Source organism: Eretmochelys imbricata, chromosome 1, assembly GCF_965152235.1.
Source record: "Eretmochelys imbricata isolate rEreImb1 chromosome 1, rEreImb1.hap1, whole genome shotgun sequence".
Lineage (NCBI taxonomy): Eukaryota > Metazoa > Chordata > Testudines > Cheloniidae > Eretmochelys > Eretmochelys imbricata.
Genome location: NC_135572.1, coordinates 29,040,566 through 29,061,458, shown reverse-complemented (window position 1 = coordinate 29,061,458; position 20,893 = coordinate 29,040,566). Strand labels below are relative to the sequence as shown.

At 44.4% G+C, this 20,893-nt stretch overlaps 1 protein-coding gene across 1 annotated transcript; it reads left to right on the top strand.

Annotated features, from left to right (window-relative positions):
• The first annotated feature begins 5,303 nt into the window (after positions 1-5,303).
• LOC144257472 (transmembrane 4 L6 family member 1-like) lies at positions 5,304-18,516 on the top strand. Its single transcript, XM_077805449.1, has 5 exons — positions 5,304-5,474; positions 9,362-9,427; positions 16,638-16,783; positions 17,612-17,798; positions 18,496-18,516. Exons 1-5 carry the CDS (start codon positions 5,304-5,306, stop codon positions 18,514-18,516), a joined length of 591 nt encoding a protein of 196 aa, XP_077661575.1.
• Positions 18,517-20,893: the final 2,377 nt, after the last annotated feature.

The following is a 20,893-nucleotide window of genomic DNA, read 5'->3' as shown; positions in this document are numbered from 1 at the left end:
TCTCTTCCCCCCTTGTTGGCTGGTCTTTAACCATTGGAAGAGTCACAGTTCTGGGGACAGGCTGGGACCCAATGGTACTCCTGACCACTTTACAGTGAGAAGCAGAATTCCTTCCAGTCCCTGCTCAGCAATGGGCCTTGCAGAAGAAGTGGAGGAAGAAGCTGCTACCTCTTGTGGTTTGCTTCCTAGTGGCTATAGAAAGTGTTGCAGGGAGCAATAGCAGTTTATTGGACTCAGAGGTGATCAAACCTCTTGAGGCCTAAGCCCAAACCCCATGTATCAGCTGACTACGGAACCAGCTCTACACTACGGGCAAAGACTGGGCCAGACTTTGACGTATAGCAAAACTGCTCTGTGAAAAACAAAAAGACTTTTCTTTAAGAGCGTCCCACTGTATTTTGCCATCATCTTGTACATTCTCTTGGCTTAATACATTCATATTTATTTTTTGCATTACATATGTTTCTTTTCTTGGCCTTCCTAATTTGTGACATCGTGCACAACTTAAAAGGTTGTGGCAGGAAAAAGGACTGCACCGACCTACAGCAAATCAATGTGACCTAGGGGGGGCATTGACCAGTGGAACAGTGCCTTAAAAAAATCAATACTGCAGGGTGACATGCAGCCTGTGCGCTGGCCAACCAAGGATAGTTTTGGGTATTTCCTCATTCTTTGGGGAGAAACTCCTGTTTGTTTAATGGAATCTATCACTCAAGAACATTTCTGTACCTCTCTGAGGCTGGTACAGGGAGAGGGGAAATATAAAACTTGAAGCCAGTTGAAAAATCACTTTGCTGTTTAGCGAGCTGAAGCATTGGTAGCTATTTTAATCCTGTATAGCCAGGTAAGCAGAGATATTTTCTTACTTTCTTCAGCAATACATAGATTAATGTATTGAGAGCTCTAATTAAAAAGCAGAAGGCTACTGCAGACACAGTCTTGTTCACTGAAGTTGAAGGGAGTGGGTTTGATTCTTCTTTGTAAGATTGGCAAGATGTTCAAGTCTCTCTGGTATGTCTTCTCTTCTGTAACTTGATCAGATTCAGCCCTGATGTGGGCAGGTGCAAGCTGCAATGACTTCAGTGGGAGAAGCCCTCGCTGAACTTGGCTGTCGATGCTTAGGTTGATTCTCCTTGCAGTCTGAAGCAATAGTCAGACATTTCAAAGATAGTGTACCAGATCCTCATCTGGTGTAAGTCATTTTAGCTCTGCTGAAGTTGTTTGAGCTATGTTGATTTACATCAGCCAATGATCTGGCCCTATGGGTATATCCGAAAGCTGCACAAGGGGAATATGAAACTTCCCTACATGATTTGACTTTTACAGAAATGTGGTTAAGCTGTATGTGCTTATTTTGAGAAAATGGTAGTGCAAACAGACAAGGGTTGGCATGCACAGGAAGAGAGCAAGGGTTAAAATGAAAAGTTAAGTGTAGATGGGCAAAAGTAAATTTTTTTAAGAAAAGGCAAACACACAAGGCTGACAAAGAAAAAATGACAAAGGAAAAATACCTACATCCATTTCCCCTCCCTCTTTGTCCTTCCTTTGTAAGTTGCCTATCTATTCAGATTTTTTTTCTCTCTTTGAGCCAGGAGTTGTCTTCGTAAATGATTGTAAAATGCTCTGCCCAATTTTGGGCACTGTCTGAATAGTAAGTAATGATAGCGAGAGGCAAGAATGACCTTTCTTAAACATATCACTCTAAAATGGTTTAATTACAGATAACTTGTTTAAAAGATGAATTACTGTATGTAATGCTTGTAAAATGCTCAGAAGGTATGGTATGTAAATGCTAAGTTTTGCTGTTAAATTTGTAGCAGTGAAGAACAATGCAAATTACACTCTTTAGAAATGCAGACTGACAAAAAGACTGGCAATCTCTACTATATGACAGTAATATCCTGCATTTCTTGGAATCCCTTCACTGTAGCCCTCAGTTCCACTGTACCAAGTTCAAACTTCATGTCATACACAACTCACTGGTCCTTTCTTCTCTCCTAACTCATTGCCCTGACGTCCCTTCTCTGCCAGTAATGCCAGCTTCAACCATCAGCTTGTCTGCTTTTCCCTCAAATATTTTTCTGCTTTCTTTCACGCTGCTCCTTATGCATGGGACACCCTCCATGAACTGCTCTCTAAAGCTACTACCCATTCCCCCTTCACATCCCTTCTCAAGATCCACTTCTGCCACAATACCAATGAAAAATCAGCCAATGTAAAATGGCTAAACTGAGGAGCATTCCAGGCACTGGAAGTCTGATATTGACTTTTTTGTTATTCCAAAAATATTCGTACAGTATATATAAAAATGTATGTTTGTGTATAAAAATTGCATATAGTTTGATCATTTTCTCCCTCCCCTACACTTTATAAATCGCTCCTCTTTTTAGATGATAAACTTCTTGAAGGCAGAGATCTACCTGCCTGTATCTATCTCTATTTTATACAGTGTTTAGCACAATGGGTCCTTGATCCTTTTAGTCATGATGCCAATATGAATATTTATTAATAATAGCAGTTATAATAATAATTGTGGATTTCTACTAGATGTTAATAGCACAGTGCAAAAAATAATAATAAAAAAACCGCAATCCCAGTAATCTCAAACTTCAAAGCTCTCATGGAGAACTATTTGTGGATCAGGTTCCAATATCAATCAGACCTCCCTCCTTTGGGGGTTCGTGATATCTGTGAGTTTAGTATTAAACCTCTAATCTGTTTCTGTTCTTTATGTAATATTTTAGCAGTAGCCTCTGAAAACTGTCGATTGTGTATATAGTGCACTAACCCTGATAGGGACATGTTATCTAAAGATTTCATTCTGATTGAACCAGCTGATGAAGAAGCACACCACACTGAAATGCAATCAATCTATCGTCTGTACAGTACTAAAGTGGGTCATATAGAAGCCCTCTCACATCAGAGGAGATAGAATAAATAAATTTCTTTGGTGGGAACATCATGGAGTTTCCCTTTCCCTTTGTCCCTTTTCATGGGTTTCAACTTGAGAGGATGCTGTCTGGCCTGGGATATGGAGCCTTTCTTTTCTAGATCAATGGTGTGAATCCAACCCAAATCCACAGTGACTGAAAGTTACCTTTCAGTATCCTATGTGAGAAGGACTGGAAATATGAGTTCACTTCTTAGTGGATAGATTTCCATGCCGTAAACCACTCAATCACCATTGGTATTATCTTGTAGTGTTGTTATAGCTGTGTTGTTCCCAGGATATTAGAGAGACAAGTCAGGTTAATATTTAAAAATAAAAAAAAATCAAATGAAGATTTGTTGTATTACTAAAACAAGGTGAGTGAGGTAGTATCACTCCACACCACACCATTGACCTAACTTCTGATGGAGAAAGAGACAAGCTTTTGAGTTTACTCAGAGCTCTTCTTCAGGTATGGGAAAGGTACTCAGGTAAATACAAGCTGGAACAGATTGTTTGGCAAAAGTAGTTAACACATATTCTAAGAGACCATTCAAGGTGAAGTGGCTTGTTAACACCTGACCATGACTCATCTTTTAAGGTGTTGTGCGGGATTCCTTTAGAGGACTGAGAGGTCAGATATGGAGTGATCATTTTGTGAAACGTGTTCACCCATGGGTGATATGGGCTTTTTGTCTTTTATCATTGTTCTGTGTGAGTTCGTTTGAGAGCATAGTGATCTGGTTTCATCCATATAGTTGTTATTGGGGCATTTAGTGCATTGGATAAGGTATGCCACATGTTGTGATAGGCATGCATAGGACCCATGGATCTTGAAAGGTGTGTTGTGGGGGGTGTTGATCATCATAGCAGTAGAAATGTGTCTGCAGGTTTTGCATCTGGCAAGATCTGGTGCTGCTTTGAATTGGTGGGTTTGATCTGTGGGGAGCTTGCTTCTGATGATCAGCTTGGCAAGGTTGCGGGGTGGTGACCTGAAGACGAGTTCCATGTAAGCTCAAAAGCTCATCTCTAGGACCAACAAAAGTTGGTCCAGAAAAAGTTATTACCTCACCCATCCTGTCTCTGTCTTTTTTTCTTTTTTCTTTTTTGTAGACTGAGTAGAGAAGCAAAGAAATGAATGGGCATGAAGTCTAAATCATGCTCTCCCTCTGAGGTCTTGTCTTCCTCGGAAATTTTCCCCAATTCCAGTAGTTAATAGCCATCTGCCAAGGTAGCTGCATTGGTGCAACGCTCAAAGGTAGACAAGGAAAACAGTGATTTGCACGGTGGACTTACCCCAGTTTCAAGCAAGTATAAGTGGTGCTGGTGCAAACTGAGGGTTTCTTTGTCTGTACTTTGGGATTAGACCACTGCAATTACATCAGTGGCTGTCCCTTGGTTGCTGGCATTTGGGGAAATGCTCCATGTAAACAAGGCCTTAGAAGGAATCCTTCCAGGATTAGCAGTGTGGGGAAACTTTACTGTTGTTGATGATGCCAAATGTGTGCTGTGGAAAAATAGTGGCCCCCAATAGCTTAATTATGGAGTAAAGATTCACTATTGGGTATGAGACACCAGGCATGTTTTTAGTATAGAACGGGACATATTAGCCTGAAAACCTGAAAGCCAGAAAATATAGGGCCGCTGCTTTTCACAATATAACAGTCTTCCCACTTTTCTGAAGATGAGATGACCTGGCACTATTAGCTAATGAGTGTCTCAGGCAAATATCTGCTCTCCACAAATACCCACAGAACTAAATGTACCTCTGCACTGGTTTTCTTTTAAATAAGTTTAGCGCTCATATAGGGACCAATAGACAGTCCTGAAACTGAAGTCCTCTGCTCGAACAAGCACACCACACAGGCAACTGCAATGTAACCTGCTCCAAGCCATGCTATCTATGCACCTCATGCTGAGCCTGAAGATCTAACCAATTGAAAGAGGATGCCTCAGTCTCCATGCCTATTCAGTCCTTGACCCCACTCCTTACACTGTTAGGAAGGGCACTAGTTAGTGCCAGCCACAGTGGTGATCTTAATGATGTGAACAGCTGTTCTGTAGGAACTAGAATGAAACCATCAATTCATTTCACATAGGACACAGCCATTTCACACAGGACACTGAGCAACCAATATTTGTTTACTACTAACCAGGGCCAGTTTTGAACTGGAGGCGAACAACTCTATATAGTAGAGCCTTTCTTAAATAAATGGTTAATTGAAAATATCTTGCTTCATAACAAGTGTCACATACTTTACAGTTCTCTCCAACAAAGAAAGAAAACGATTGCCTTGTCAAGTCTCACTGTTTTTTAAACTGTGCCACGACCCATACTTTCCTCTCTCATTTCTTTCCACAGGGGTGAGCTACAATGTGCACTGGAAAGTGTTCAAAGTGCATTGGGGTTGTGTTATTCCCATTAGCTGTATGTGCCATAATCTCCAATCTTCTCCTGTACTTCCCCAATGGAAATGCTATAGAGCCCGACAAGATAACTGATTTGGTCTGGTTTTTCCATGGCATTCTTGGAGCTGGGATACTGGTAAGAGAGAAGTTTTGTCGTTGTTGTTGTTGTTTTAATTATTTCAACTTTTTAAAGCTTATCAATGCCTCTATCAATTCCAAATAACAATCCATGGGGGCTGCCTTTACATTTGTAGATGACACAACTTATCTGTGGGAAAAAGTTTAAAACTATCTGGGGTCTAAAACTGAGAAGGCATCTTTCCAGAGGGCAAAGGGGAAATCACCTATAGAAAGAAATATAACTTCTTTATGAAAATCCTGGTGTCCAAAGAAATTCCAAATTACAAATATTAGAGGAAACAAAAATGTTGGCTTTTCATTATTTATGTAGTGAACACACACACAAGTTTCTTTCAGGCTCAATGTGTAAATTCAGCGTTAGGTTGTAAGTTCTCACATTTATTGAGTTGTGTTGCCTTGTTGCTCCTTCCATTGATTTTATTCTCACCTTTCATGAGGCACGGAAGCTTGTTTGGGCTTGCCCTTATTGGAGCTGTTGTCAAAATCAAGTAGTGCTGAACTGCTCCTCTATTTTGTGAGCACTGTTTGAATTCCAAATAGCTGTTATGAAAATGGTTGAACTTTTTTTACTTTTGGTCATTTTTCTGTGAACATGTGTATGACCAGCTATTTGTCCACATGCATGTTTGGGGAATGCCTGTTCTTTGTGTGAATTCCCACAGTTGTATATGCATTGTGTTTGAATAGATTGTATGAAGTGCTTGTCCTTGTCTTTACATATTCAGTCATGCAATCAAGGAGCAGGAAAAAAAGCCATGCAACTGAGGTGATGAATCATATACCACAAATAACGAACAGTAAAGAGTCTAAGTGAATAGACCATACACACTAAATAGGCTGTCATCTCCTCACATAAAGGAGGAGATGAAATGTACTCCTCACTGAATATTTATGAACAACAAATCCATAAAAATCAAAGTCTGTTCTCGGTAAGGCCCTGATCCAAAACCCACTGAACTTAATGGAAAAACTCCTATTAAGTATAATAGGCTTGGATCAGGTCCATATCTCACAAACAGAAAAATGAGTAAATTGTCTGCTATGAATAGCTTGCCTGGCTCTTCTTGTGTACCGTCCACCTACTCCATAGGCCTATCCCTCATGCTGAGTTCTGGATGTATGAACAGGGAGTCTGAACAAAGATTAAAACTGTACCACAGGTACCTGTGAAAAATTCATACCATTCCAAGCCCAGGGGCCACTGGCTTTCAATGAAAGAAAAGACTAATGTTCAGCATGAGAGCCCTGTGTCACATTCAGAACATGACTTCTCTTGAGGGCTCTAATAAGGCTAGGCTGTGGCCAGGATGGTGCGCATCAAAAGTGGACACAGAGAGGGGAAGAGGCGTTTGCATTGATCTCCAAAACGCTGACAACCGCACTACGAGTAGTTATTGATCAGCAAAACAGTGCTGTTAAGTGTATATGTTTTCCATGAAATTATGTGATAGACTGAGAAAGAGGTGTGAATAGACAAAGTGTGGGAGAAGGGGAGTATTATCCCCACGTGACAGCAAGGGAACTGAAACATGAAGAAATTAAACAACTTGTTCAAGGTCACATAGAAAGTCAGTCTCACACTGGGAACTGAATCCAGGCTCCTGTGTACCATGACAGCACACAACCTTCCCATTTAGTAGCCAGCTTTGGCTCATTTCAACCTTGCTCTCTCCTTGTCTTCCATGGCTGCTTTTTAAAAGACATGCCCTTATAAAAACAGAACACAGACCTTTATTTTGCTTAAAACCCCTCAATTTCCTTAGTTTGCAAATTCAGACATTTAAGGAAAGGAAGAATGACTCATTTGTTACGAGTACTCGATGCTGCAAACGTAGAATGGCACCATTGGGAAGTGACTGAGACCCCGCAACACATAGACCCCCACCTCACTGATGCCAGCGTACTGGCAAATTTTCATTCTAACCTCAAAAGGCAGGAAGATACAGATGCTCAGAAAAGCAAGACGCACCAAACAAGCCCTGCACTCCAAACAAATGAACTTGCTCCAAGCTGAGACAAAATAGCCCACTCACAGACTGGACAGGAGGCCTTCAAGGAAAAGGAGGGTAGTGAGGGAAGCAGGGCTGCTGATTCAGTAGATGGCACTCTTGCCTCTCAGTCAATACTCTAAAATGCCTGAGGAGGGTACTAGAGGACACTGTGTTGCTGGGGTTGCACTGTTGACTACCTCATTGCACTTTTCGCAACAGGAGGATTTTTTAAATCCCAATGTCCTAGCCAAATTCCAACAGAAGTATTTTCATTCTGCTCACATAAATTCCCCACTGAGGTTCAGTTACAATGGACGTTATATTCTTCGCTTTCTGCCCATAGCACTTGTGGAAGTGTTGTGATGAGCTGTTAAAGGGATACTGTCAGGTTGAAATCTAGTCAGTTTAAAAAAAAAGAGAGGTAATAGTAGTTTCAAGTACTCCACCTGCCCCCGAGTCCATCCTGCCTTCCATTCCCTTGCTAGACAGCCCCAGTGAAATGCTTTTCTCTCCCATGTTCCTGCATGAAAGAGCTACACAAACGACAGTGGACTCAGCTATTTTATGAACATAAAGGGGGATTCTTTATTCTGGTTACTGGACACAGACAGACCATGTAGTTCTCCAACCTGTGTTGTCTAGGGCAGCGTTTCTCAAACTGGGGGTCCACGAGGGTACTCCAGGGGGTCTATGGGCCCCGCTGATCAACTCCTCCCTCAACTCTTCCCCCTCCCTCCCAGCACCTCCTGCACACCGGGGAACAGCCGTTCCCCTCTGGCGTCCAGGAGGTGCTAGGAGGGAGGGGAAGGAAGGGGAAGGGGAGCGCTTGGGGGAGGGGATGGAAAGAGGCAGGAAAGAGGAGGGGCATGGGTGGAGCAGGGGCAGGAAGAGGTGGGGAGGGGGAGGACCTTGGGGGAAGCTGTGGACTGGGGGCAGTGCTTGGGGCTGAGCGGGGGACTTGGGGGTCCCCAGCAAAATTTTAAATCAAAATTGGGATCCTCGGATTACTAAAGTTTGAGAACCGCTGGTCTAGGGAGACCCTATGTGGCGTGATAGGACATCCTGAATTGTGTTGTTTGCACCTTCCTGTGGTCTAACACAAAAGGTCAAATTCAGGGATGATGAGTAAAATGGTGCAATTTAAAGCCCCGCACTCTAGTTTAGGACCAGATTCTCAACTGGTGTAAACTGGTGTAAATCCACTGAAGTCAATGGAGCTACATTGGTTTACACTAGCTGCAAATCTGCCCTTCAGTCCCCTTAATACTGCACTGAACTTCCTTAGGCCTGGTCTACACTGGGGGCGGGGGATCGATTTAAGTTACGCAACTTCAGCTACGTGAATAACGTGCTAGGAGGGAGGGGAAGGAAGGGGAAGGGGAGCGCTTGGGGGAGGGGATGGAAAGAGGCAGGAAAGAGGAGGGGCATGGGTGGAGCAGGGGCAGGAAGAGGTGGGGAGGGGGAGGACCTCACTGCAGTGTCTACTCACTGCAGTGTCTTCAGTGCGGTGAGTCAACTGCTGATGCTCCCCTGTCGACTCCACCTGCGCCTCTCGCTCCGGTGGAGTACCAGAGTCGACAGGAGAGCGCTCGGTGGTCGATTTATTGCTTCTAGACTAGACGCGATAAATCGACCCCCGCTGGATCGATCGCTGCCCACCAATCCAGCGGGTAGTGTAGACAAGCCCTTAGAGTCAGTTGGAATACCATAGAGCTACCTAAAGTCACTCTGCCAATGTGCAAGAGAGTCTCCATTGGTGTACCACACAGTGAAGAGCCAGGAGAAGCTAAAGTAGCTTCATCCTATGATCCCACTTAATTCACACGTTGTCCAACTAATGCTGAGTGTATGGAGACCTCGCGCATTAATTCAATATGTGCTTAACTTACAGGTTATTTTGCCAGCATTTATGATGCTGGGTGCAGGTGGAGCTGGATGTTGTGCTAACAGATGTGGGGTAAGCAACAATTTACGTGCTGAAAAGGGCAATCACTATGATCCGTGAATAACAGCCCTTAAGTGGAAGCTGAGCAGATGGAAAGGCACAAAGCACGCAACCACTGACAGTCCAATCCTCCCAATACAGAAATAGGGCTTGACCTACAGAATCCCTGTGCTTAGCGTATGATTGATTGACCCCATCACAGAAGCAGCCTCATCTAGCAAGAATGTTAATATATTGGAGTGTTTATATAAACTAGTATCTATCCCAAGGCCAGATTTGGAACATTTAGCCACAATAATAAGTGTAGAGTGGAGTGGGACAAAGTTGCACTACCCCACTCCAAGTAGAGCAAATCACTGCTCCAGTTTCCTGGAGTATACCATCCTCTAGGGTGGCACAGCCTAGCCCCTTTCCTGTGGCTGTTCATGTGAGGACAGTGCCAGGGTCCTGCCTCTCCTTCCTCCCTCTGGTGATGGGCTTTTCCATGGGTGCGTGGAGGGAGAAATCTCTGTGCTCCCCTAAATGCAGGGACTGGGGCTGTCCCTGACCCTTGTACAGAGCTGATGTGACAGCTGCCATCTTGTCCAACATACCAGGGAGTGAACAGGGTACCTACATCTAGAAGTGAAACCTGTTACAGGTTGAGCTAAAGCCAAGTCTCTCTAGCTGGGGCTGTAACAGACTCACATCTTCTGCAGGGCATCACTGAGGGGGACCTATAACCCACATCCTCTAGTGAGTTACACACCAGAGATGGAAAGGCTCTCTGTGCTCTCTCCACCCACCCACAGGCCAGGGAGAATTTGTCCCTCAAAAATTACAAACATGACAGGGCAAACAAACTGTGAGGGTATCTCAATTAATCTCCATGCCTTGTACATTAATTGTTGTTTCTGATGTACTGCAGTTTTCGTTAGCCAGGATAAACTGATTTAGAAATGTTTTTCTAGTCCAGTTCCTTGCTAGCAGTAGCCTGTAACTAGAACTGAGCAATAAAGTATTTTCATCAATACCTTTCAGTTTACATTTAGTAAGACTCATAATGAGATCATTCTACATTGTTAAGGTGCTTTACTAAATTTAAGGAATTTAATCTGATTTTAAGTAATTGCCTTTGATCTGACAAAGCATTGGATGGACATGGCAACAGGTCACAACCTGAGACATGGCCGTGTGTTCAGTTGCTCTGCAGTACGTGCTAAATCACAACAGGTGAAATAAGCTAAATGGGACTCAGGTCCACCAGAATTACTGGTGCACCCCAGACACAGCTGTTCCTCCAGTCTAGTCCCTCACCCCCCCCCCCCAGCAGAATTTCAGACGGTTCCTCCCAGCACAACACTCAGGCTAGACAGACACTCCCTTCTAGCCCCGTAGGATGTATTCTGGCTTTGTTCCCACTCCTGAGTCCTTGATTCCTTGGCCAGCTAAGACAATAAGAGGCATCTGACTGGCACCACTTAGCTCCACTATCCTTCCACTTGCTACTCTGCCGCTGACTCACTACTGCATCCCTGACTGTGAGCTGAGATCCCAAGAGTCTGGCCTTAGCCTTCCCTACTCTGACAGCTGGTGCATACACACTTCAGCTTTACTGTTGTTATTATTTGTATTGTAGTAGTGCCCAAAGACCCCAATGTGGAATCAGACTCCATTGTGCTAAGCACTGTAAATGTATCTAGAATGAAAAGACAGTCCCTATCTCAAAGCGCTTACAAGCTAAATATAAGACAAGAGCCACTGATGACTATAACAAACAGTGGAAAAGGTGACAATCAGACTCTACAAGTAACTACATGGAGAAGAGATGGCTGATAGCAAACAGTTCTTTAATCTAGCAGAAAAAGGCATAACAAGAACCAGCGGCTGGCTGCTGAAGCTACACAAATTCAGACTAGAAATAAGGTACAAATTTATGAGGAAAGGTAACTGACACTTGGAACAGCTCACCTCGCCACGTGGTAGATTCTCCATCACTCGCAGTCTGAGTCAAGACTGGATATATTTTTACAAGCTATTTTACAGCTTAAGCAGAAGTTATGGCTTGATGCAGAAATTAGATGGGGAGAAGCCCATGGTAACAGAGGGATGTTCTGACTAGTGTAATAAGCAACAGTCTCATTATACCAACAGCTCAGCCACTGTTGAGTGATTTATAAGCACCGCAGCAGAGATGAGTTTTAAGGAGAGATTTGAAGGATGATATAAGGAAATGGCTCTGCAGATTTTTTACAGGGAGCTGGAATATTCAAAATTGGTTTGCCAGTGATTCACAAACAATGACAAGGGGCTTCAGCAATGGGGGGAAAAGGATTAATGGGTTTGTACAGTGGTTCGCATAATGGGGCCCTGATCCTCACTGGGGCCTTTGGGTGCTCCTGCAATACAAATGGTAAATAAGTATAAATCTATCTATCTATCTATCTATCTATCCTTTTATTTGTCTTATTAAGTTCTCCATTTCCATCTGCAGTGATTTCTGCAGACTAATTATATGTTATGGAATGGATATTTCTGTTAATACATTTTAAATGATTGCCTTTTAACTTCATTAAATGCCCTTTTGTTCTTTCATTATGGGAACAGGTATAATAATTTTTGGAAAGTAACAACCTAGGTGAGCTTCTGTGTCCTGCAGGAGGGGGTGTCCTCCTCCAAAAACATCCTCACCACTATGGTATAATGAGAGGAAATCCCTCAAATATTTCCTGTAACAACAGGAGCATCATTATCTAGTAGTCCCTTAACCTGAGCCATTTATAAGATATATCAGTGCAGGGCTAGCCTGTACCCACTTCTCGCAGGGAAAGGGAGGGCTTAAGGGATCAGGCAAAAATCACAGTCTTTTGGCTTTTAGTGTGTAAGAACCAGGGGAGTCGGGTGTGAGCTGCAGCACTAGATCCTTCAACGGGTCCCCCTACTGCCCACTAGCAAAGGTGGGTGGGTATAATGGGGAACTCAGCTTGGGACCTGTAAAAGGGAATAGCAGACATACTCAGGCCTGAGCTGCCCAACCATTCCTGGAGACATTGTGCCTAAAACAGGAGCACAGTCACCCCAGGAGCAGCCTCCAATGTCCTGCCCTTCCACTCCGCCCAACTAAGGGCAACAGCTTAAAGCCCACAATCTTGTCCATAATTTGGGTCTCCTGCCTCATGATGCAGAAGTAACATACCATAAAACTTCTCTGCTATATATCATAATGCACAAGGGGGCCTAATTAAGATTTGCAACCTCAATTCTGGCTTTTCCTAATTTCTGAAAAAAGAAAGGGAGTACTTGTGGCACCTTAGAGACTAACCAATTTATTTGAGCATAAGCTTTCGTGAGCTACAGCTCACTTCATCGGATGCATTCAGTGGAAAATACAGTGGGGAGATTTATATACACAGAGAACACGAAACAATGGGTGTTATCATACACACTGTAAGGAGAGTGATCACACCCATTGTTTCAAGTTCTCTGTGTATATAAATCTCCCCACTGTATTTTCCACTGAATGCATCCGATGAAGTGAGCTGTAGCTCACGAAAGCTTATGCTCAAATAAATTGGTTAGTCTCTAAGGTGCCACAAGGACTCCTTTTCTTTTTGCGAATACAGACTAACACAGCTGCTACTCTGAAACCTAATTTTTGAGTGCTTGATGTTTCAATCTTGGCTGTAACTTTTTTGTAGCTTCCTACGTTTTTAAAAAAGCATACTGAAAAAAACACAGAAATTCCATCATGTGGAACCATAATAACCTTCACATGTTTCATCAATAGGTTTGGAACTGTTAGATCTACAACACAAACCTCTGCCATTTGACCTAAGGCAGTAACCAATAGCAGTAGTAGGTTGACATCATCTATGTAGATCAGCCACTCAAGGAAAATGAGACACATTTTTACCAGTGGGTTTTACAGATATTTGCTGACAGCAGAGAACATTGAAACTCAGGAATCCCAAGTTTGATTCCATGTTCTGGACTGGAGAGTTCTCCAGTGGCTAAAGACCTTTCCCCTTCTGCCCCCTCCTGTCTTAGTCTTCATCTCCCTCCCCAGCTTCTGTAAGTCTCCACCACAAAGCTACTTCCTTCTCCTCCACGCTGCCAAGGCACCAGCAACAGAAGCATTAAGATCACTGGACAATCTTCCTGGTGGCACCACAGCAGCCCCCAGTAGCTCCGAGGAGCAGCTGCAGGGAAATTCCTGCTCAGCCCCTGCAGCCCCAGCCTGGAGCACACTCAGTCCCGGTGGAAAAACAATGCATTTTCCCTCATGTTGTTCCTGGAATTGGCTGAACCATTTTATCCAAAACTTTCTAATAAATAAATCCAGGCTGAGCCAGGCACCCAACATGGAAAATTGCATCCCAAATGGTTAAAGTTTGGCAAAGTTATAAGCAACCAAAAGTACATCTTATAACCGGACGTATTAGGCAGCCCTAATTAAAGGCACCACTGGTAGCACCACTTATCAAAGTTTTCCATATACAAACAGCAACCATATACTCTTAGATGATTAAAAGTGGCTGGCTGAGGGAACCCAGGAGATGCAGTGAATCAGTCTTATGCGCTGCCATCACTGGCGGATCTGCTATGGAACTCCAGGCAATTAAAGCCATGAAGGGGTAAACACCAGGGAAGGAGAAAAACTATGTGAGCTAAAGGACAATGCTATTATTTAAGTTAAGTGCTAATGTTGATTTATTTAACCCATGCCTGTTGGGTGAGGTGCTCTGTACCCCTCTAGTGGCACCTAGATCACCTAGAGATTAATGAGTCTGCTACAGCCTTGGCTAGAAGCTTTTAACTCATGCAGTAGAGCAGTGGTCCTCAAACTTTTTACCTTGCGCCCCCTCTTATCCCTGTCCTCACCCCCCCGCCATGGAGGTGGGAGCGGGGCCATGGCTCCGGGAGGGTGGGGACATAGGCAGGAGTAAGGGGGCTGAGGCTGGGGCCACAGCTGGGGGTGGGAGTGGACCCTCGGTGGTTGGCTGACCCTTCGCCAGAGGCCGAGGCCTGCAGCCGAAACTGGGCACAGAGCCCCAGGCACAGGGTGGGCAGCTAGGACCCCGGGCGCAGGGTCGGTAGCCATGGCTGGGAGCCAATCCCCGGGCACGGGGCCAGCAGGCGGGACCCTGGGTGCAAGGCCAGGGCCAGAAGCAGAGCTGGACAGTGCTCCCTCCCCGCCCCCCTGTGGGGGCTGGTCCGAGCCCGAGCCTCACCCCTCCGAAACATTACTCTGCACCCCCCCTAGGGGGTGCACCCCCAGATTGTAGACCTCTCCAGTAGAGGGTCATGCACTAAGCTTTAGAGCAGAGGTGGGGAACCTTTTTTCTATCAGGGGCCTTTGACCCACAGAAAAAGTTAGTTGTGGGCTACACACAGTCCCGCGGGGGGGTGCAGAGGCTCGGGGCTTCCCCTAGGCTCTGGGGTGGGACCAGAAATGAGGGGTTCAGGGTGGAGGAGGGGGCTCCGGGCTGGGGTGGGGGGTTGGGGTGAGGGCTCTGGCTGGGGGTGCGGGCTCTGGGGTGGGGCTGGGGATGAGGGGTTTGGGGTTCAGGAGGGGGCTCTGGGCTGGGTCCAAGGGGTTTGGAGTGCAAGAGCGGGCTCAGGGCTGGGGCAGGGAGTTGGGGTGCAGGAGGAAGTTCGGGGTGCAGGCTCCAGGAGGGAGTTTGGATGGGGGGGTTCCAACCTGGGACAGGGGGTTGGGGTGCAGGTGGGAGTGGGGGGTCTGGAAGGGAGTTTGGGTGCAGGAGGGGGAGACTTGCAGCAGGCCAGATGAAATGAAGCAGTGGGCCAGATCCAGCCCGCATGTCATAGGTTCCCTATCCCTGCTTTAGAGGTCCCAGGTTGATCCCACCTGCCAATGACCAGGGTCTATCAGGGGTACATTGACACAAGAACAAATGGATATAAACTGGCCATCAACAAGTTTAGGCTTGAAATTAGATGAAGATTTCTAACTATCAGAGGAGTGAAGTTTGCCAGCAGCTGGGAATGGGCGATAGGAGATGGATCACTTGATGATTACCTGTTCTGTTCCTTCCCTCTGGAGCACCTGGCATTGGCCACTGTCGAAAGACAGGGTACTGGGCTAGATGGACCTTTGGTCTGACCCACTGTGGCTGTTCTTAGGTTCTTATGTTCTGAAATAGCCTTCCAAGGGGAGCAGTGGGGGGCAAAAAAACTAACTGGCTTCAAAACTGAGCTTCATACATTTATGGAGGGGATGGTATGATTGCCTGCAATGGCATGTAGCCAATCTGCAACTGCTAGCAGCAAATATCTCCAATGGCCGATGATGGGACACTCGATGGGGAGTCTCTGAGTTACTACAGAGAATTATTTCCCAGGTGTCTGGCGGAGGGAGTGGGGAGGGTCTTGCCGACATGCTCAGGATCTAACTGATCACTGTATCTGGGGTGAGGATGGACTTTTCCCTCAGGTCAGATTAGGAGAGACCCGAGGGAGGTTTCGCCTTCCTCTGCAGCCAGGGGGATGGGTCACTTGATGGTTTCAACTTGTGTAAATGGGGGGTTCTCTGTAACTTGAGGTCTTTAAATCATGATTCGAGGACTTCAGTAACTCAGCCAGAGGTTCTGGGTCTATTACAGGAGGGGCTGGGTGAGGCTCTGTGGCCTGTGATGTGCAGGAGGTCGGCCTAGATGGTCACGATGGACTCTTCTCGCTTTACAGTCAGGGGAGCGAGCCTCCCAGCCCAGGTAGACAGACGCGCACTAGCTCTGCTTGAGCTAGCACGCTGGAAATAGTAGCACGGGCGGCAGCTCAGGCCAGGCCCCCGAGTCCAAGCCCTCCTGGCCCCCTGGTCTGGGCGTTGGTGCTAGCCTGAGCCATTGCCCATCCCGCAACAGCCACACTGCTATTCGAGCTCGTGCAAGTCTATCTACTTGGGCTGGAAGCACGCTCCCAGCTGCAGTGTAGACATACCCATCCAGTCCTATGTTCCTAAAAGTCTGGGCTTCACCCACCTCTGCAGGCAGGTGGGATGCAATTTGCACCTTTCTTCAGCCCAGAGGGTAGCTGCACCAGAGTTGGAAAGATTCAACAACTTCAAATTCCTGCAGCGGTGAAGCAGGCCCCAAATTACGGTTGTTATTTTTTATTGCCCAAAGTGCAAAACAGCTAAAGAGGGATTCCCTTTCCATTCACAGTCTGAGGTGTCCATAATACTCTGTGTCCATACAGACAATGTTCAGGGCCTTCTCCCTTTCAGATGCTGCTCTCTGTGCTGCTGGCTGTGCTGGGAGCTGCAGGAGGGGTATACTGTATGGTCATCTCATCCTTGGGACTGATTAGTGGGCCTCTTTGTGACACCGGTGATGGAGTATATATCTACCCTTTCCGGAATGACACACTGACGTAAGTATGAGGTACTGACTCTTCCAAACTGCAAGGGCCAATTTTTGCACCCTTCGAACAGCAGATCTAGGTTTTTCTGAACTGAATTGATGTTCTGCGCTATCAGATCCTGAATCTGTATTATTCTGAGTGAGCAGGCCCCAGCCATCCTTCATTTGGTCCAACTTCTCTGGCCTATTCTCTGGGAAGCTGCCTGCTTTTGTTCTGGAGGACACAGATGCCTTGTTTCCATTGCGCTATTGACCAGACTTGTGTGATGGCTGTGCGATACTTTTATGGGACTGTATGAGATTTGAGCCTAGACTCCTATTAAAGTCAAAGGGAGTCACATGGCTAAAACATCACACAGTTGGATGGAAATCTACCAGATTGAGCCCTCTCCCACATCCCTCTGAAAAGCAAAGCAAAAATCTCTTCATTGGCTTTTTGCAAGTTAACCCTGACAACATCTTGCAAAGTGGACTGGAGAATGCTGATCAGATATTGCAACAGATTATGGGCACATTTTTGATATTCTGTGGACTTTTGTATTTTGCCATTAAAATTGTCCTGAAACAAAACACAGGATCTAATGCAGGCAGCCATGTAATGCAAGCCTAATTCTCCACGGCCCTGCACATTATGTTGTCATTTACACCTTTGCAAAGTATAAAATGCTACCAGACCACTGCGTTAGAGTTTTACATTCACTTTACGCTTTGCAAATGACTTCTAAAGATAGCAAGAAGGAGAGAATCAGGCCCAGTCTTTGAGGTACAACTCTTAACAGATGAAGTCTTTTTGAATCACTCTTCATAATAAGTTGTCAATTATTTTTTCTACTTACAGAGACAATTATTTGTTTAATCAGACAACATGGAGCATTTGCAAAGAACCTGAAAACATTATTATGTGGAATATTGTCTTGTTTTCTCTTCTCTTGGGGATTGGTACAATTGAAGCTTTTCTTTGCTTTATTCAAGTCATCAATGGACTTATTGGATTCATATGTGGCACATGCATGAGGAAAAGAAAGGTGAGTATCCGATGTAAGATATCACAAAGTAAATATTATTTTTACTAATTTTTATCAGACTTTACGATAATTTTAGCCCCACTTTTGACAGAACCACAGTAAATTGTCCTGATAGTGTATAATATCAGATATGTAAACAAACGATGCAAATCTCAAGGACTTTTTAAATAGTTGGACAAATAATAAAAAGTAATGCCCCGTTTAAAAAACATAACACTAGTTATTCCCACATGGAGAGGGGACAAAGGGTCTGATGCTGTGGTTATTTAGGACTACCTTTTCAAAAGCAACTAGTGATTTGGGGAATCTCAATTTGCAGGTACTGAATTTGAGCTACATAAAAAGATCTGATTTTTAGACAATGCTTAGCACCCACCCTCTGAAAAGCAAGTGTCTCATGTTGGGCACTCAATAACTGAGGCACGCAAAGTCACTAGTCACTTTTCAAAATGCAGGGATTGAAGCCCATCTATGGACATACAGGTTTCAAGATTATGTTATCTGTGGGTTGTAAATGAGGCAGAAATCTTTTCTTGGCTTTCAAGTCTCTTCTTTTGCAAGAAAAACACCTTTACATTTTGATTTCTCTCCACAAGGAGGTTGCCATTTATTTTAACTTAATAAGATTCCTGTAGCAAGCCTGATATCCATCTGGAACTTTAATTAACTTGACATTCTTTCCTTCCTTGTCTTTCAGACACATATTGCTGGAATGTAAATCACCTACAAAGAATGCTAGTGACAAGCATAGACCTGCGGGGATTCATGTATAATCATAATGTGTTGTGCTGTATTTGTGGGGACAGAGGGACCCCAAGATGTTCAGGAGTTTCAAAACAACTCCAGAACATTTTATAAAGATATCTGGATGGGAGGGGGTGAATTAACTAGAACTTTTGAGGTCACAGATTCTTTTTTGTCTCCTCTAAGAACCCAGGCTAAGTCTCTGGTACTGGCAACATGATGCTGTCTTTTCAAGAGTGCCTGGCATATATAAACATTCAATCACAAACATTCTCCAATTAAAATTCACTGCTTACCCCGCAAGTGCTGCCCTGTGTAGCAAGCATGTCACTTTGAAGTTCTGACCGTTGTGTATGGAAACCTGGACTGAATGTAATCATTGCTAATATAAAGATTTATCGGCTTTACTGAACTCATCCATGCTGGTTGGATGTCTAAAGATGCTCATTAATGCTCCGCAAACCCTGTCCTGGCCCTGTGTAAAACTGGAATGGATTCTCTGGCAATGCTCTATCTATGTTTGCAGTGTTGTTGTAATCGTGTCGGTCCCAGTATATGAGAGAGACAAGGTGGGTGAGGTAATATCTTTTATTGGACCAACTTCAGTTGGTGAGGGACACAAGCTTTCGAGCGTACACAGAGCTCATCTTCAGGTCATGCTCTGTCTATTTCTATCCCTTTGGTACGTAAGCACTGGTCTTCAGTCAATACTGGGCTCAGAAAGGGTATTTTCAGGACCTAGCAGTAGCGATGTTGCTTAAATAGGGCCAATATTTGTAGCACTGTGGAGGCCCGGTGTAGCAGGCAGCTGGCCAGTTTCTAACCTGCTTTAACCTCTGTGGAGCCAGCCTCCACTCACACTTCTGTGGGTGCTGTAGGAGGCTGTGGTGGTCTGTAAAGTGCCAATGCTGCACTGAAAATCAGCACTTCAAAGGTAATAATGTTGCACATTGGTAACCCTGGAGATGCATTTGCCCCAACATGCAAGGCATGTTATGTAGTAACCAACTAGCCAATAACTAGCCTTATTGAACTATAAGGAGGAAAAAAAATTCAGACTCATTTCCAGGGGAGTCTGATATGCACATCCTAGTGTAGAACATATTCATATTCAGTATTTAATTTTTTTAAATTGCACTTCTGATCATTCTTGTGCACGCTTTTCTGAGAAACTGAAGCTAGCCCTGAGAGGCACCAAATGGCATCATTCTCAGTGCTACAGCAAGCAATGATCCCACAAAGTGCTGAGTGTGAGATCAAGCCCTAAATGCTAAATCCATGTGATTGGTAAATTCCAGAAAGTCTGTGAATTCTTTGTCATTTTATTGGCCACTTCAAAGGCTAATTTCTACAATTGTCACTGATTCTTCTGCTTAAGACAAAAAGTAGTAAGATATTTTACATATATATCAGAAGCTCTTAAAAACTGCCTAACTGTAAAGTTAGGTTACTTTGGATCTGTTTTGCAAAAGGAGAAACCTTTGTTTCCTCTTTCAAAAATGTTTTTTGACTACTGCATTTGATCACACAAATGGACATTTTTCCCTGTCCCCTTGGGAATTTTCACACAGAAGTATCCGGTCACTCATGCTGTCACCTGATATATGCATGCAGATCCCTCATTCGAACAAATAAATGCCGGTTATGTTCAGGCAACAGGTGTCTTTTAGGGGATGCAGCTTAAGCACCAATATTTAAATTTTTGCCCATCATGTTTTAAAGCATATTCTCTTAAATAAAAGCAAGAGAGAAATACACAGGTTGGCCAAGTTTTTCAAATACTAATAAAGGATGTGGATGCATCCAAATCCCGTAAGTGGCTCCAAAAGTTCCAGCTGTTCTATACAGTGAAGTATGCAAGGGGCTATGATCAGAGAGGAGGTTTACAGTACTACTGTCCCTTTTACTGCAGCAATCTTTTTATTTTAAAACTGATGAAAAGTGAAATAAAATGCAGTGTTGTCTTTGGCTAAATTGTGTAAATTTTGTCCTTTCACTGCATGAAAACGCACTGCAGATTATCCCATGTTTAACAATTTAAATGGGTTGTTTATTGTCATGTCCTGAGAAATGTGCAGCTGCTGTAGAGTGACCTGTATGAACGTGCTTCTAGTGTATTAAACCCTTAGAGCCTGATTCTCAGTTACACTGAGGGGCCATGATGTCCCTGAGAATTCAGGCCTTTGTTCCTAGCAGTGCTTCACAGACAGTATGTGATCAAACGGTTCACAGCCACTGTGCTGCAGCCGTTAGTTTACACAGATGGAACCTGCTAGCAACCAGCTCCTTTCACCCACCTCTCCTCTTCATGCAGGTCCATGTGTCTGCCCCACCCTACACAAGCTGTCAGG